Here is a 13,855-nt window from a genome sequence, read left to right as displayed (position 1 = left end):
CTGTTGTATATGAACACAAAATGACAAAGTGAGTAATTAGGAGTGATTCAAGAGAAATATTAAGAAAGACGGTCGTATTTTACAGTTGTCGTGCGTACGAAGTTTTGGGCGTCTAGTCTTGTGTTCCTCATAAAGTTTGTAGAGTTTGATTGTAAAAGTAAACATAATGTTTCTAATGTACTCGTAAAGTGTAAACACAAACGCTCAACATAAGAAGGAACGTAAAACACACAGCAACAACCGCTCATAGCTCAAGGTCATATTATTTTGTCGGTAGAGCATGACACTACATAATTTGCCCTATTGTTAAGTAAATGTCTCTGATGAGCATGGACGCGTCCGGCGCCAGAGCACGCAACTCACCGATCTTGGCGCTGCTGAAGACGAGCAGCGCGTGCGTGTCGTCCACCCACTTGATCTCGAAGCCCGTCTCCTTGTACTCGCTGAACAGCGCCAGCAGGTCGTTGGTGTTGAACTCGCTGGGGAAGTCGTACACCTCCAGCACGTGCGCCAGCGCGTCGTCGCCCGGCTCCGGCGGCGGCGCGGGCGCGGCGCGGCGCGGCCGGCTCACGGTGACGCGGCCCACGGCGGCCGACAGCTGCTGCAGCAGCGACGGGTCGAGGCACTCGCCGTCGTCGTCGAAGACCGCGTCCCAGTCGCAGTCCTCGCGGCGCGGCGGCTCGTCGGCGATGTGCAGCACGTCGGACTCGAAGCTCTGCTTCATGATGCGCTTGCCGCCGCGGCTCATCTCGCGCGACGCGCGCTCCAGCTCGGCCGCCTCGCCGTCGCCGTCCTTGCGCGAAACATGCATTTACTGAAGTGTTACAGACAGTCTTCCACTAAAGCCATCATAGTCTGCCAGCAAGACAAAGGGCTCAGCATACTCGTAATACGAGCTTTTCTTCCGAAATATCACCCATTTTCGCACAAAGTTCTGTCTTTACTCGTTGGAGTAAAGCCAGAACTTTGTACACAATGGAGTGTGCAATGCATAGTTCATTTCACTGCAGCAGGTGCATATAACCCAAGATCCCAGAGCGATCTGAAACATCTTATTTTCACACAGATGAAACCTTAGCTTTACAGTAGCGTCGTATGTGCTTTGAATACATGCGTGTTTGTGGTTTGCTCTGTGACAACTGTCCAGGTACCAGGTGACTTCATGCAGACTGATTTTAAGTGTCTCATTTGCTTTAATGATTAGTTCATATTCCTCCTTTGCGGTGACCGATATAGATAAATCCTCTTACACGTGCGCGTGCGTGACGACACAGCTAAAAATACAAAGTAACTAAATAATAAGCAGCAAATATATACCTTGCTGTCTGCCATGTCAGGCCAGCCGTCGCTGGGCCGGTAGAAGCCGAGCTGGCTGTGCGCGAAGTAGTCCCCGATGTAGAAGCTCTCGTCGGCGGGCTCGGCGGGCGCGGCGGGTGCGGTCGGTGCGGGGGGTGCGGCAGGCGGAGCGGGCGCGGGGGATGCGGCGGGCGCGTCCGGCTGGCGCAGCGGCGGCGGCGTGTACACGTTGCAGAAGTGCTTGTCGAGCGAGCGGCGCGGCGTGCCGTGCGCGGACTTGTCGCGCGCCGGCTCGGCCTCGGGCGCGCGCAGCGCTCGCGGCACGTACACGGCGCGGTCGGGGCGCCGCGGACGACCAGACACGGAGCTGCGGGCGACGGGAGGGGAGCTTGAGTCACCACATCTTACTTTTGAAGTGAAAACTCCTTATGGGAGGGTAAACAAACACATTGGTAACGCAACGCGTTACAGTTGACGTTGGCACGTTTGACACTTGCACTTGACAGAGCTAACTTGGGACTAATTATGACTGCGACCACGGACACTATAAGTATTTTTAAAAGTTTCTATGTTGCTGGTGGCAAAATGTTCTTCAAATATCTTCGACAATAGAAGATCCTTAATTAAATTCAATAATTAATTAGATTAAATTAGTTTAAGTTATCACTTTTGTCGAATGGCCGGCGACGTAGTGACGAAGCAGTCTAAATGTAAGCGGACTACCTTGGAAAAGGCTCACGTTCATTCTACCCCTACTCCTGACGGTTTCTACGCAGCAACGTACCGAAATGCTAAATCGCCGGTAAGGTAACTAGACAAGACAATTTAGAAATAATAAATTTCTACGCTGATCCGGGCCTGGAATAAAACTCATCAGGATGTCTCTGTTGGGAGCAGCAGCACAGCACTCACAACTTCGCAAGTGGTCTACAGACTAGTACTCGCTTCCGACACAACAAATGTATTACATAACCTATAACGACTCCAAGTTACAATTATACACGAGTAGTTAAGCTAGACATGGGAACGCAGTCGTTCCCCGCCGCGCGGCGCTGTTTCTCTAATTACAGATTACGATACAATGCTCCAGTAATTTGTATGTAAATTGTGACAACACTCGCACGACGCGGCTCGCCTACATTTCATCGCAGTTACAATTTATACCGATACCTGTTCGATATAAGCCAGTAAACGTCGGCTTCCAAAAACAAATAAGATACGCTACAATTTAGCAAAGGCCGCACCTAAATCTGTGAATCATCCACAATCTAAAAGTAGAATTTCCAACTAAGAGAATAATACACTCGTAGGTGCAGATACGATAAAGTGCTGATGCTACTTGCAGTCCACTTTATCAGCGGACGTACAACTCAACTGATAACAGGTAATACAAACTATTTACTAACAAATACTGTCACCGGTTTGTATCTATATTTGGTAAATCAATCGTTGTGAAAATGATTACTTATGTCACTGCTAATATGTTAAAACAAACTCGACATTAATCTGTGTATTTTTTTATAATTAACAGAACAGAGAGCCGTAATAGCCCAGTGGATATGATTTCTGCCTCCGATTCCGGAGGGGTGTGGGTTCGAATCCGGTCCGGGGCGTGCACCTCCAACTTTTCAGTTGTGTGCATTTTAAGAAATTAAATATCACGTGTCTCAAATGGTGGAGGAAACACATAGTGAGGAAACCTGCATACAAGAGAATTTTCTTAATTCTCTGCGTGTGTGTAGTCTGCCAATCCGCATTGGGCCAGCGTGATGAACTCTTGGCCTAACCCCATCATTCTGAGAGGAGACTCAAGCTCAGCAGTGAGCCGAATATGGGATGATAATAATAATGAATAGTTTTACATATGACTCACTTGCTCGCGAACTAAAATGATTAAAGACTACGTTACATCATTGGAATGCGTGATACGAAACAATTCGCAAGTTTTTACGATGCATCGTGCTTGCTCATAGAAACGTAGCAAAGTGTCAAGTGATCCTACTTTCGACGCTTTAGTGTACACACAAAAATATTCTAAGAGTAAAAGAACACTTAAAAGTCCAACTGACATTCTACCCACGGTTTACCAGAAGAGCGTACAAATTTCAATTTCGCAACAATAGTTGAGCTTTACGCTTCCGGCACTGCTTTACTCGGTCATATAGTGTTTTATTGATGTTATTTGATTGTTCTAAAGAAAGCCCTTACAGCCATGTACACTGCTGTATTAGATCTTGGCTTATTTACGCCTTTACGCGGACATTAGATCCTGAGCTTTGTTCGGGGTGTCTCTCTGCCTATATGGTAATGCTATAAGATATTATTCTCTCTGTACATCTACCAATACAGTCAAAAGTTACACCAACAAGTAGGAGATGGCTCGCGACACTGTTCTCACTAAGCGTAACGGTTTTTGATCCTTTAGCTATGAATGTAAATACATTGTTATTGGAATTGATATAATACACCTAATATGACTATGTAACATCAAATTGAGAACATGTATTGAATGGAAGCAATTTTACAGAGTTATTCCCGTCAAAGTCGATAACCGCGAGATACCCATTGTGGTCCGCAACAAGTCTCCATTGTGGTCCACATCTCGCCGGTCACCGGTCACCGGTCGCCGCTGGCAGCAGTTGCCTCACAGCACGTAACCAAGCGGGGCAAGGTCGCCTCAGCCTCTCACTGGCACACTTTCGACGGCGCGCGAGACATTCTAATGTTTTGTTTGTGTTGACACTGCACCACTCGCCGGCTGCACGTACACAATATTTACATACGCCTCGGTGCGGCGTGGCGGGCGCGAGCGCTAGCCCAGCGGTGGGGCATGTTCATGATTTCGTATCGGATAAACTTGATTTTAGAAGAAATATTCCTGAATATTTTTCGGTGTACTAAAGATTATTTTTTTAATTTTTCCTAAGAGTTTATTTTTTCCTTGTAAAAAATATCTTTACTTCAGTAAAGGATAAATTGCTTTCTTATTAGGATGCAAATATAGAGTAGAGTTATAAAAGTTAGGTACTTATAAGCATAAATACAGCCTGGTGTTGCAGCTACATATATCTAAAATTTAATCACCTCTGTATAGTTAGTCAAAGTACTATTTACATTACTGTATGTACCTACTAGCAGACGCCCGCGTAATCACCGCTCCCATGGGATTACGGAGATAAAATATAGCCTATAGCACTCGGTGAAGATGGATTATTCTAATGGTGAAAAATTTACAAATCGATCGAATATAATTTAAGAGCTTATTCAATGCAAACAAACAAACAATCAAATCTTTCCTCTAGTACAGATAGTATTAGTATAGTATAGTTCCTTCCAGTACAGATATGTTTGCCCGAAAAACATAACTTGCTTCGACAGTGTCGGGTAAAACGAACGGTCAGAAGAATAAGTAATAGTTATCAGAACAATAAAATATGTAATTGAAAGGATTAAGTAATGATATAACAGTTGTCGTCATCATCATTAGGTACTTCGTGAGATGGTATTTCAACAGCAAAGATGCGCTCGATAACAATATCTAACGAAACAATTTAGGTATCTACACAAAACTCTACAGAAGAAATGAAATTTTAATGAAACACGATTAGAAAATACTTTTTACGCGATAAGTTCACGGTAGGATGTCCTACGTCCTAGAGTTTGCTACTGCTACTGTACTGTTTAGTAGATTTTAAATAGATTATATAGAGTAGTAGTATAGATATGGGTAACAACTTGTACATATCATTTATTATGCATAAATTCATAGTAATTTTCAAGGAAACTCGTGATAATATTTTTTTTTTTTTATTCTTTACAAGTTAGCCCTTGACTACAATCTCACCTGATGGTAAGTGATGATGCAGTCTAAGATGGAAGCGGGCTAACTTGTTAGGTGGAGGATGAAAATCCACACTTCTTTCGGTTTCTACACGGCATTGTACCGGAACGCTAAATCGCTAGTCGGTACGTCTTTGCCGGTAGGGTGGTAACTAGCCACGGCCGAAGCCTCCCACCAGCCAAAAATAAAAAATAAATATGCTATCTTTTAATAAGTCTCAAACTACACAGAAACGAACGAACTCAAACTACATAGAAATGGCTAAAGCATAACAAAGACTGGATGAAGAATATAAAACCTTCGAGAGTAGTACGAGTATTTTATAACTATATTAGTATCAAGCGATCGTGACATCACGCTAACGGCTATGAGGAAGTAAGTTCAAGAGTGTAGCGCTGTAGCTCGGCTCCAATGCATGCGGAGCCGCGTGATGTAACCGGGCTAGTCGCCAAATGTCAGCGGTTGTGGCTCAAACCTTCATTACATCGATGTCGTGTTGCAACCCATTGCAATATTGCTCCCAAAGTTGTAAACAGAACCAGTTCCGTTGGATCATATTGATCCGATGATAACATAGCTGATCTAAATACTCGCAACAGGTTTTGTTGGCTCGTAAAGTTGTCATTTTACAAAATTACTACGAATATTATGAAATACCTAATTAACTGTGTACAAGTTTGTTGCGTTTTCGAATTTTCGTAATTTGATACAGTGGGAATTTTGACATATAATCTTGACTGCTAATATAAAATTTCAAGGGGGTAAAAATAAGGGTAATCGGTTCCCAAGTTAGGAAAGTGAAATATCCGTAATTTGAAGAATTTATGAGATTGTCTTAGTAATCCTACTAATATTATAAACCTGAAAGTTTGTATGGATGTTTATTTGGATGTTTGTTACTCTTTAACGCCGCAACCATTGAACCGATTTGGCTGAAAATTGGAATGGAAATCAATTTTACTCTGCATTAACACATAGACTACTTTCAGCCCAGGAAAATCAATGGATTTGTTAAAAACTAAATTCCACGCGGACGAAGTCGCGAGCATCTGCTAGTAATAATTATATAGATAGCTATTTTCGTAGCATGTATTTTTGTATCAAAATATACCTTAGTGATAGATAAATAAATAAACAATCGAGATACCGTGATAGACATTGATAATTAAATAGATTAGAGAGATAATGATATCGATTAGATGGAGGCTAATGTAAATAGGGAACACAATATGGGTCTTCGAGACGCGCATAACTTCTTATTAGCAGTTAGAGTGTAAGGTTTCTTCGCAGTACATTAGTAGCCGAACCCCTAGCAAGTCATAGTTATTTTAATTGAGACCAATTAAGAGCCGGCTCATATTTGTGGAACAAGAATAAAAGATTGAGAACGTTTTAGAATACGCTCTGATACTTGTGTATTACATTCATTTATAGATCATCATCATTAGCAACCAATTTTCGGCTCCCTGTTGAGCATGAGTCTCCTCTGAGAATGAGTGGGACTACGCCAGTAGTACACGACGCTGGCCTAAAGCGTATTGGCAGACTTCACACACGTTATCAGGTATGCAGGTTTCCTCACGATGTTTTCCTTCACCGTTTAAGATACACTATATTCAATTTCCTTAAATGTACATAACTGAAAAGTTGGAACCTGCGCTCTCCGAATCGATGGCAGAAGTCGTATCCACTGGGTTATCACGGCTCTCAGATCTCAGATCATAATTTATAGATATAGTATAGTTTTGAACAATTGGATTTAGAATCATTAAATAGAAAATTTTGCTAACAAATTATTATGAAAACCTTTCTGATATAAATTGTAATTATTTACAACAACAATACCTGGCTGAGTTTGTCGTGAGCTTCTCAGAATATCCACGTTTGGAACACAAACACCCCGATGATTCAACAACACTGTCCACTTGTTAAATAAATAATTGAAGTTATGTTGACGAGCAATGCTTGCAAGGACATCTGTTTGTCAACTGAACAACGTAGTGACATTGTGGAGATAAGCCGAGCGCGGCAGCGGGCAGTGCGCGATGATAATGACCAGTTAATGATAATGAAGTGATTACGACACGCCGCCAATCAGTCAATGGACGCGAGCGCTATTGTACTGAGCAATGATATTAATTACTGTTTGATGTGTTACTAGCGCATGAAAGATGAGGCGCTTAAAAGAGGACATTTATAACTCAATGTTAGTTGTGGTCAACAACGAACGGTATTTATACAAATAATACCTAAATATCGTCTACAATGTCGAGTTGTGTTCATCATTATTCGTCTCACTGCTGAGCTCGAGTCTCCTCTCAGAATGAGAGGGGTTAGGCCAATAGTCCACCACGCCCAATGCGGATTGGCAGACTTCACTCACGCAGAGAATGAAGAAAATTCTCTGGTATGCAGGTTTGAGGTTTGAGATACGTGATAATTAATTTCTTAAAATGCACACAACGAAAAGTTGGAGGTGCATGCCCCGGACCGGATTCAAACTGACGCCCTCCGGAATCGGATGCAGAGGTCATATCCACTGGGCTATCACTGGGAAGTGTAAAAACTACATAAATATATAATGGAATCAAAGGCAAAATTGTGCATGTGTGCGCTCAGTGTTGTAACCTATTGCTCAGATCACTTTTTGCGGTGATTTTGTAGGGAAGTAACAAATCTATAGTATAAAATTATCATTGCTCGTGAGTGTGTACGCGATCTGACATTGAGCAAAATTGTCAAACGATTGTAACCATCTACGTAAAAGAGAGAGGTGTTGTAAGTTTAACGTGTCTGTTTGTGTATTTGTCTGTCGTAGTGTTTTTGTATGAAAGCTGAAGTGATAGAAATATAGTTCCTGTATAAATAACTTCTGACATAAGAGTGTTTAACTATTCCAATATTATAAAGAGTTGGTGACATGTGTGGGGTTCTAGGGATTCACTGGATCTACTGAATCGATTTTTTAACTTCTTTTACCGAAGGATAGCCACGCTAATTACGAGTGTCATAGGCCCCCGTATTCCCACGGAAACTACACAACGGTTAAAACCGCGGGGCGTCTGCTAATTTTAGCTAAACTTAAGTTTAGTTGTCGGACAATTTTCCAATTTTTTTATTTTAATTTGTGTTTTGGAGTTTGTCTAACTTTTTGGCAACTAAAACCGTATGACGGATTTCAACACATGAGGTGAATTCGTGTCACTTGCGACATGGGGGTTTCCCATTAGGTACATTATACGCAGTTGGGTTTACTAATGTTTTAAATGTTTAGTTTAACTTTTATTACTTTACATTTTGACTTGTAGATATTATGATATCAGTGAATCATACATCGATTATAATCAATACAAGCTACTGTTTACGTTGCATTGACAACAAGGTCTAACAAACTTTCAACTATTGAATATAAGCAGTGACTACACGAAAGTTCACTATAAATACTGACTTATTGGTTTATTTTGTTAGTATCCGCGAATAACCAGTGATATAAGCAACGTCAGATCCGATACCAAATCCTCTATCCACCAGTCCCCAAGAGATGTTGACTTTACAACGTTCAGGTGTGAAGTCAAGTTTTCCACTTTTATAAATTTTACTAGCAGTTCCCGTTATTGTGGAAATACGGGACAAAATTATACACGTTACTTGCTGATAATGTAGCGTTTGGTGAAAGAATGTTTCAAAACTAGTGGACCAACTAATTTCAGAGCCTATTTAATGCAAAAAAAAAACAAATAAACAATCAAATATTTTCTCTTTATAATATTAAGTATAAAGGAAGTTCTAACCATCGCAGACTTTCAGAGCATAAAAACAATGATAACAAGTAAATACATGACGTCATCGTAAACACGCCGCGCTATAGTGTCGATACACCACATGTGTATTGTTGTACTTTGGTTACGGTATATTTGTCTTTCATTAATTAATATTCCAATGTAATGTTCGTGTTTGTTTAGGAGTTCCACACACGTGTGTGAAGTGAACTGATACTAAATGTAAAATATCTGCTGCAAGGTCAGCGAGCAGTTCGCCGTGAGTCGTGACGAGCATCAATCAATCTACTGGTCGATTACACATCGAATTACCACAGCACTGATTACATGAAGAACAACCTTCATCTAAACAAAGAAGCGCGAAGTGTACACAGATTCTTGTATTTAATTTATTTTACAAGCAAAAAGTTAATTAATTATGTGTTATTTTCAACTAAAGAGATATATCGGTATTGAAACATGTTCGAGTAATTAGAAAATCTTTTCCCATGGAAATATACCAAGTCATCAAGTACAACGGAAAGCTATAAAATCACCGACAAATAAAACGAAAGATATAATGGAAAAGCTTGACTCATACAAGTTTTCGTAATAGACGATCAATAGACACGATCTATCGAGATTCAAGCGTGAATGATAGTAAATAGATAGAATCTATTTCCTAAATCAAAAACCACTCCAAAAGCGATTGGTACATAGTAAACAGAATGTTACGTACGCGCGGAAAACCCGGAAAATCCTTATCAGTAACTCACTCCGTATCAGCGTCGCTCAAGGCCGACATGCACGCACAATCCACCTGTGCACCGGCGGGGCTGGGGCACAGTAGCACTGTCACTGTCACTGTTAAGCGGATGCACTGCGAGGTGCGCTGCGACGCGTGGTGCCGGGCGCGCGGTCGGGCGGCGAGTGGTGCTGGTGAGTGAGCAAGCACTTACCGGAGCTTTTCCGTGGCGTGCGCGCGCGCCGCGCTGCAGTCCGCCGCCGCATCTGTTGCATAACACACCATGAGTTACTGCACTGTACACGCACTGGGAACATTACTGGAGGCACTACATATGCGTGCATTGTTAACTAGGGTATGCACTATGTGTACAAATTAGAAAATCACTTTCATCATCATCATCATCATCATGTCAGTCGATGGACGTCCACTGCAGGACATAGGCCTTTTGTAGGGACTTCTAAACATCACGATACTGAGTCATCTGCATCTAGCGAATACCTGCGACTCGCTTGATGTCGTCCGTCCACCTGGTGGGGGGTCGACCAACACTGCGCTTTGTAGTGCGGGGTCGCCATTCCAGCACCTTGGGACCCCAACGTCCATCGGCTCTTCGAACTATGTATTTATCACTTTATAGATGCAAAAATGCCCTTGAGGACTTATTAGGAACATGTGCTCCTATTCCTAATAAAGCCTCAGGGTGCATTGACTTCAACACACACCAAGTTTAACATTAATCTTCATTAGATACCTATCATCATTCTCATCATCATCACCATCACCAGCCTATTTAAACGATGCACTACAGGGCCAGACCTCCCTTCTTATAGGATAGGGAGTATGTAGCTTAGATTACTCGTGCTACGCCAATACCTCAATAGCTCCACGATAAAGGGGCCCTGACTTGACACCCAAAGATCGTGGATGCGATACCCGGCCGCATTATTCTCATACTCACTATTGATAGACTTTTTCGACTGATTGTCGGAAACGGAAATATCGGTCATATTAAAAAAATATATACATGTGGAAAATAATCTTTAAAAAAATGCGAGCAACATTATTTTAACATTAGTAGTAAACAAGTGTTTAGGCCTAGCAAGGAATGTGCGGCAGGTTTCCGCCGCACCGTCCGGAAGGCGCGATGCGGAAGGGTGTCCCACAAACTAGAGCTCGGCGTTACATCAGCGGAGAGCGGGGGGCGGGCCGGCGGGGGGGCGGTGTAATGTCTGTGTCCTACCACAGGAGTGTTTACCTACTTTAGCGACAGGTGTTTGTTGTCACTGTTGTTCAACATACTCATTCTCATTTTGTTTTCGCAATAAAAAGTCCTATAACCTTCTCCGTATTATGGATTTAAACCGTGCCAAGTTTCATTTGATTTCATTCAGTAGTTTCAGCGTGATGCCCGAATAACAAAAAAACACGGACGGACAGACATAAAATCGAAAAAAAAATTTAACTTCAGTATCGATTTTATAATTGTGAATAAATGTAAAATTTCAAAAAAAAATCATAGGAATTCGAGCAGTTTTATTATAAGTATAGATATAGAATAGATACAGAGAATGATGTACAGTAAGTACAGAGAACAAACGCAAATTGTGTAAACTTGTAAAACAATGTTCGGTTACATAAGTAATTAGGAGTAGCAACTGCAGCCAGCGGCTGTATCAGCAGCACATCGTACTGTCACGTAACGCTGCTGCAGGGCGGAGGCAGACCACGGGGCTGCGGTAGCCAGACATCCCTCATTAAGATGAAAAAGATAAGTGAACGTCCTAGACTTCAGTATTGCTTTTAAACGACATGATCGTAACCAAACGCGCACCGTCAAGAGCGCAGTTTGTGTACAGAGGCTGTGGAAGTTTCCGCCGCGTGCAGTGTGTACCCGCACGGGTACAGGTACAGGCGCAGCAATCAGCACGGTAGCACATAACACATCAGGAAGCGCGCCGACCGGTCCACATGTCGCCTACGCGCACCTCGCCGCGGTTTACTAACATTACTGCACGAGCTACTTCAAAAAAGAGTAATTCGAGCAATATATCAATTAAAATCACGCGAGTCCCTTCGTCAAAAGTTTAAAGAAATAGGTATACTAACAGTAGCCTGTCAATATATATATGTAAAAAGAAAACCTCTTTAATATTATTTCTTTTTGGTAATTTACTTTTTTTTTCATGACATTGTCACATTTTAAATATTCGAAACATTATTATTGACTTAACAGCAAAACATTAAAATTTTTATTAAAATATAAAGTAGATGTAAATAATAGCTTTGAATGTTGTTTTTATATTTTATTTATAGGTAAGTTTTAGTTTAGTATTTAATTTAATTATTTAATGTAAAACTTAATATTGTAAATAACAATTATATTTTATTTATAGAAACACAAACAAGCTTTTATTACTACTATCACATTCATGTGAAATAATTATCATTATAAAACAACATTTATGCAACTATTTTACGAAAAATGGAGAAACTGAGGTTTGATTTTGAAGTAAAACCAACAAGTGATGGAAAATCAAACGCAGTATGTGTAACTTCGATTGCCACACCTGATGGTAAGACTTTCAGTATACCAGAGGAATATCAGCCGGTAAATCTCCACCAAACAATTTATAATACTCCAAACTTTATTAAGGTAAAAAAATCCTTGAATAAAAGATACCAAACGAGAAAAGTCTGGATAACCTTAACTAAGGAAATAAAAGATATTTATTTGGATGCGGAGCAAAATGTACAATTTTATGATTTTTATCTCGAAGAAATGCTAAACTATTCCGAAATTATACCTAGTGGTTCACATGGAGTACTAGAAAAATTGTTAGAAAAATTGCTTGAAGAAAGACAAAACAAACCTGAAAATCAAAATTTAGGGAATATTGCAAAAGATTTCATGATTGAAAAATTCAATGGTAGAAACTCAAATGCTTATCAATGGCTAAAGGATTTTAATAAAGAATGTGAACGTTTTGACATAAAGGAAGATATAACGAAAATTAAAGTTTTAAAAAATTTTATGGAGCAATCTAGTCTCGATTGGTATAGTTGTATGATAATGAAACATACAATAGAATCAGAATGGGACAAATGGGAAAAAAGTTTTTGTGAAACATTTGCAAACAAAGGATTGTCACCCATTAGATATGCTCTGTCCTTTAAATATCAAACAGGTTCATTACTTGCATATGGTTTAAGAAAAGAAAAACTTTTACTGGAAGTAAGGAAATCAATTGATACCGAAACACTTATTGACCTTATAGCGGTTGGATTACCGAATTATGTGGGGGATCAGATTGATCGAGCAGCTTTAAAAAGTACTGAGGATCTTTATTATGAAATTGGGAAATTGGAACACCTTGTAAGAAATAATAAATATGACAATAAAAACAGTATTTGCTCTGACATTAAATTAAATAAAAAGGAACAAACAAAACCATGCCCCATATGTGTGAAAGAAAAAAAGGGGAAACGTTACCATTTAATGGAAAATTGTTGGTTTAAGGATAAAGATAAAACAGGAGTTGTTAAAACTGTAAATAACTCTGAATTGGAAGTTGAACTGAATGAAGAGAGTCCAAAAAACTAGATGTGCCACCATTAATAAAAGTAAAGTTACTATTGAATGATACGTTAGAAATTTCTGGAATTTATGATTCAGGTTCGAATGTATCATTGATTAATGCAAAATTATTAAAAATACAGAAAAATGATAATTCAAACAATACCCAAAAAGTAAGCTTGAAAACTATTAATGGTGAGAAGAAAACAAAAGGTATAATAAAACTTAAAATAAAAATATACGATATTGAAAGAGTTATGGATATCTTCGTAATAGATAATGAACATTTTAATTATGACTTTTTGATTGGACTAGATTGTATTAAAAACTTTAAGTTGATGCAAAATGAACAACTAAAAATCGTACAGTTTAATGATCCAAAAGAAAATGAAGACATAAATAAATACGAAGTGAATTTCAATGAACATATTGACACGGCAAATTTTGAAATATTGGTTAATCATCTTGATTTATCCCAACAATCAGAAATCGATAAGTTGGTAGAAAAATATAAACAAGTGTTTGCTAAGGATAAATATGATATCGGCACTGTACGGGATTATGAAGCACATATTGATTTAAGTGTAGATAAATATTGTTGCAAACGTCCTTACAGATGTACAGCTGAAGACAGAATT

The 13,855-nt window shown here is 39.9% G+C and overlaps 1 protein-coding gene across 2 annotated transcripts in view; it reads right to left on the bottom strand.

Moving 5' to 3' along the window:
* LOC112053070 (coiled-coil domain-containing protein R3HCC1L) overlaps positions 1-13,855 on the bottom strand; it is a 36,753-nt gene that overhangs the window by 12,645 nt on the left and 10,253 nt on the right. For both annotated transcript variants that reach the window (XR_008251992.1, XM_024092347.2), the window contains exons 4-6: positions 9,855-9,906; positions 1,318-1,663; positions 364-793 (exon numbers count right to left, since the gene is read on the bottom strand). Coding sequence is in view for 1 of the 2 variants with exons in the window: in XM_024092347.2 (XP_023948115.2) it covers positions 364-793; positions 1,318-1,663; positions 9,855-9,906 (828 nt within the window). In the remaining variant the exon portion in view is untranslated. The remainder of the gene's footprint in view (positions 1-363; positions 794-1,317; positions 1,664-9,854; positions 9,907-13,855) is intronic.

Source organism: Bicyclus anynana, chromosome 22 (assembly GCF_947172395.1).
Source record: "Bicyclus anynana chromosome 22, ilBicAnyn1.1, whole genome shotgun sequence".
Taxonomy (NCBI): domain Eukaryota; kingdom Metazoa; phylum Arthropoda; class Insecta; order Lepidoptera; family Nymphalidae; genus Bicyclus; species Bicyclus anynana.
Note: the sequence above shows the minus strand (reverse complement) of the source record. Positions and strands in the feature narration are given on the sequence as shown.